The sequence below is a fragment of the Helianthus annuus genome, chromosome 15 (assembly GCF_002127325.2).
Source record: "Helianthus annuus cultivar XRQ/B chromosome 15, HanXRQr2.0-SUNRISE, whole genome shotgun sequence".
In the NCBI taxonomy this organism is placed as follows: Eukaryota; Viridiplantae; Streptophyta; class Magnoliopsida; order Asterales; family Asteraceae; genus Helianthus; species Helianthus annuus.
This window is the reverse complement of record NC_035447.2, coordinates 152,928,418-152,932,953: the sequence shown is the minus strand read 5'-3', so window position 1 is coordinate 152,932,953 and position 4,536 is coordinate 152,928,418. Positions and strand designations below refer to the sequence as shown.

At 37.9% G+C, this 4,536-nt stretch overlaps 1 protein-coding gene across 1 annotated transcript; it reads left to right on the top strand.

Annotated features, from left to right (window-relative positions):
* Nucleotides 1-299: 299 nt before the first annotated feature.
* Nucleotides 300-4,334, top strand: LOC110912841 (TPR repeat-containing thioredoxin TTL1). Its single transcript, XM_022157656.2, has 7 exons — nt 300-1,371; nt 1,665-1,860; nt 1,948-2,135; nt 2,214-2,547; nt 2,700-2,904; nt 2,988-3,094; nt 3,642-4,334. Exons 1-7 carry the CDS (start codon nt 500-502, stop codon nt 3,792-3,794), a joined length of 2,055 nt encoding a protein of 684 aa, XP_022013348.1. The 5' UTR covers nt 300-499; the 3' UTR covers nt 3,795-4,334.
* The last annotated feature ends 202 nt before the right edge of the window (nt 4,335-4,536 follow it).

The following is a 4,536-nucleotide window of genomic DNA, read 5'->3' as shown; positions in this document are numbered from 1 at the left end:
GGCCCGTATACATTTGGTAACATCAAAAACCTCCCAAAATAAATCCATTGAGCCGTATAGTTTTTACAAATCATATACACATGTACACAGATCGTATAACTATATATGGGCCATATATAGTAAAATCAAAAAAACATTATCTGCGCATTTTTCCTATTAAAAAAACATTCTATACGAGCCGTATATTTTGTATACGATCCGTATACACTATGGATATGAAAATAAGATATACAGGAGAGGTGTGGGAACAAAGGCAGCTTAAAAAAATCAACAAAATTCCAAAAATATATATAAAAAATCATCATCTCCTTCTCTTCTCTTTCCTCTCTGTAAAACTCTCTAGAAACTATTCATTCCTTGCTTCCCCTTTAAATCACAAGATCCCCATCTGCTTTCTTTCTCTTTTGCTCTTTGTTTCTTCTCTGTGGTTGAAAAAGATTTTGCGGGAGGGATAAAGTTTCAATCTTTAATCTCTTTTCCATCAAGATTTCGCTTCAAAATGTCGGAGTCTTGTAAACCCATTTCGGAATTAGGGTTTACCACACTCTCCGATCGTCTTCGGAACTCACTCACCTGCAATGGCGACACCACCAATAAACCCGACTTCCGAGAACTTGATTTTGCTCCTGGGTCGGCTCCGGCTTCACCCATTTCACCTTTAACAGTTCGACCCACAATCAGCACCAGCTCAAGCTCATCCGGGACGCTCTCGGGTCGAACCGGAAATGGGTCAGTTTCGGGTCGAACCGGAACCGGTACTAGAATATCAGACTCCGGCGAGTTGTCGGTTGACAGTTCACCGACATTTTCGGTTTCCGGCTCGAGAGGCGTCAAACCGGGTCATACCCGGTCCGAATCCGGGTCGTCAATATATTCCGGCGGGAGCTCAGCCACTTCTCCGCCGGTCAACGTGCTTCCGGCTGGCAATATTTGCCGGTCCGTGAGGGTTTTAAAAACGGGTATGATGTCAAATCGGAGCTCCAAACCCGAAGTGTTTGGCTTAGGAACCGGTAATTATGGTCATGGTAGCATAATGCGCGGTGGGTCCGGCTCCGGCGCCGCTGCCGCTACCGGAGGTAAAGGGGAACCTTTTCCGGCCGGTTTAAGTTCGAAAAGGGTGTCAATGGATCCGGAAGATTTGAAGAAATTAGGGAATGAAGAGTATAAAAAGGGGCATTTTTTAGAGGCTTTGAGTTTTTATGATAGAGCAATATCTTTATCCCCTGTGAATGCAGCCTACCATTGTAACCGTGCAGCCGCATTGATGGGTTTGAAGAGGTTGAGTGAAGCTGTTAAAGAATGTGACGAAGCTATAAGATTGGATTCTGGGTATGTGAGAGCTCATCATCGGTTAGGTTCTCTTCTTGTTAGGTAAGTTCAAGATTATAAGAAAAGTTCTGATCTTTTTTTTTTGGTTGTATGTTTTTCAAGAAGTCTTGAATATGAAAAACCCAGTTTTGTAGATCTAATTCATGTCATATTCTTGTTGAATTAGTCATCATCTTGGATGAATCTTGATCTTGTAATGTTGAATTAGATCTTGTTTTTATTATTTTTGTAATCATGGGTATTGTTATGATGCGGTTCTTGATCGAATTCCGAAGATTACAATGCGTAGAAAAACAGTGTGATTACTTGAATCTGATTCATGTAAGCAATGACAGTTTAGGACAGGTTGAAAATGCAAGGAGGCACCTTCATTTTAAGGAGTACCAACCCGACCCGAACGAGGCCCAAAAGTTGCAATTAGTAGAAAAGCACTTAAACGCGTGTATGAACTCTAGAAGGGTCCGAGACTGGGGCTGTGTGTTAAGGGAAGCCGGTGGTGCTATTTCATGTGGAGCAGACGCTTGTCCTCAGGTAACGCGACTCAGTTTTTATGAAATAGTTGATTCAATCATTAATGATTGTGATGGAACTGAATTTGTTTATGTTACGAACTTTTAGCTATTCGCATGCAAAGCTGAAGCATTGTTGAAGCTCCATCGATTAGATGATGCTGATTCAGTTCTTTCACATGCGCCTAAATTCGACTCAACTACTAGCCCGTCTTGTTCTCAAGCGAAGTTTTTCGGGATGCAATCTGAAGCGTACATTTTGTTTACTCGCGCTCAGATTGACATGGCATTGGGAAGGTGAGTTTGTGTGAGATATTGGCATCGTGTTTTGAAACAAAACGATTCAAAATAACTTTTTTTATTTCCTTTTCAAAGATTCGAGAGCGCGGCTGCTTCTATCGAGAAATCAATACAAATTGATCCTAGAAACGTGGAGGTTGCGGTTTTGCTTCAAAACATAAGGTCTTTGTGTAGAGCCCGGGCTCGTGGCAATGATTTGTTTAAATCCGAACGATTCACCGAAGCCTGTTCGGCTTACGGCGAAGGGCTTAAATTTGATCCCTCAAATTCAATTTTGTACTGCAATCGTGCAGCTTGTTGGTTTAAACTCGGGCAATTTGAAAGATCTCTTGATGATTGTAATCAAGCCCTTCTTAATCATCCAAATTATACAAAAGCTCTTCTTCGTAGAGCCGCTACATACACCAAGGTATATACATATAATAATAAGTTTGAATTTGAATTGCATGTCGAAATTTCAAGAAAACCATGTAATAAAATACTTCAAATTGAGATTCTTTTCTTTAAAAGCACTAATCTTAATTAATTAAGTTTTTTTTTTTTTTTTTTTTAATGTCACAGCTTGAAAGGTGGGCTGAATCAGTAAGCGATTACGAGGTTTTGAGGAGAGAGCTTCCGGATAATAATGACATAGCCGAATCTTTATTTCATGCGCAAGTGGCTTTAAAGAAATCGCGAGGGGAAGAAGTGTATAATTTGAAATTTGGTGGTGAAGTTGAACTGATTAATAATCTTGAACAGTTCAAAGCTGCAGTTGCTTCAACTGGTTGGTTATTTATTCATCATGTATTAAAATAATATGCTTTGTTTCTTGAGAAAAGGCTTTGACTTTTTATGTTTGAAATGTAGGAGCCTCTGTTGTTCTTTTTAAAACAACATCTGATCTTCAATGCAACCAGATATCCCCGTTTCTAGACACCTTATGCATTCGATATCCATCTATAAGTTTTCTCAAGGTATTCTATGTTCAAGAAGCTTAATATTATTGATTCTTGCATTCACTTGTTTATGGCTCCGAAAATATTGTAAAGTTAAATGCCATTTTAGTCCCTGTGGTTTGGGTCATTTTGTCAGTTTAGTTCAAAGGTTTCATTTTTTACCTATGGGTCCAAAAAGGTTTCACCGTTACCATTTTAATCCACTGGGTTAACTTCATCCATTTTTTCTGTTAACGAGAAGGTTAATTCGGTCGTTTTAGATGGCCGAATTGCCCTTCTAGTTAACATAGTTACATATAAAATGACCAAATTGGCCTTCTCGTTAACAAAAAAAAAAAAGATGAAGTTAACCCAGTAGACTAAAATGGCAACGGTGAAACATTTTTGGACCCACAGGTGAAAAATGAAACCTTTGGACTAAACTGGCAAAATGACCCAAACCACAAGGACTAAAATGACATTTAACTCTTTTGATTTTTATAATCAAGAATCATGCACAAGCGCACACACATGTAGAAATGTGATTCTTTCATTCACTTGTTTAACGATTCTTTTTAATGTAAAGGTTGATATCGAAGAGAGCGCCGCAATTGCAAATTTTGAGAATATAAGAATTGTACCAACAATCAAGATTTACAAAAAGAGTAATCGAATGAAGGAAATGGTCTGCCCATCTCGAGAAGTATTGGAATCCTCTGTCCGCCATTATAGCTTCTAAACGAATCCAATTGTCATCGGTGAATGAAGGGCATAGTTGTAATTTCCCCTCCTTCCGATCATCAACCTCCTGTATCGAAACTACATAAAGAACACAATAATCATATCATCAAGAGCCAATCTTTCTTAGCCAACGCCTGTGGGAACTAGAGAAGGTTAGATTAGTAATTTACCTTAATCTTCAGAAAGCCATTATCAATAGCCTTCATTATTCTTTTCTTATCAAGATGCTAGTGTTTTTAGAATTCCCAATTTACCCCCACTATCATAAGCCTATCATTCCCTATTCTGTTGTGTCTTCTTCCATTTCCGGTAGCCTGTTCCAATGTAAATTACAAGTGGGCTTTTCTGGATATAGATATGCCCTCTGTGTGTGTATATATATATGTGAAGATGAAGATATATACAAAATGAAAAAAGAAAAAATTTGGAGGAAGAGTTTGGATGGATAGGCCTTAGGTGTACTGGATTTAGTTAATACTTAGGGGGTTTCTTTTTTGTTAAACATTTCATCAATAAATAAATTTTTCTCTTTTTTATTTGCTATTCGTTCATTTCATTGTTATGTGATGTTTGGAAGGTAAAATGGTACAAATTTTTTATGTAATCAAAACTTTTAATGGGTTGCCTAGCTAAGATTGTGGTTCTTTTTTCGTTTCTTTTTTTTTTTTTTTTTAAATCAAAACTTGTTGAGTAACAAGGTATTGGTAAATTCATATTTTTACTTAATCACCTACCATTAA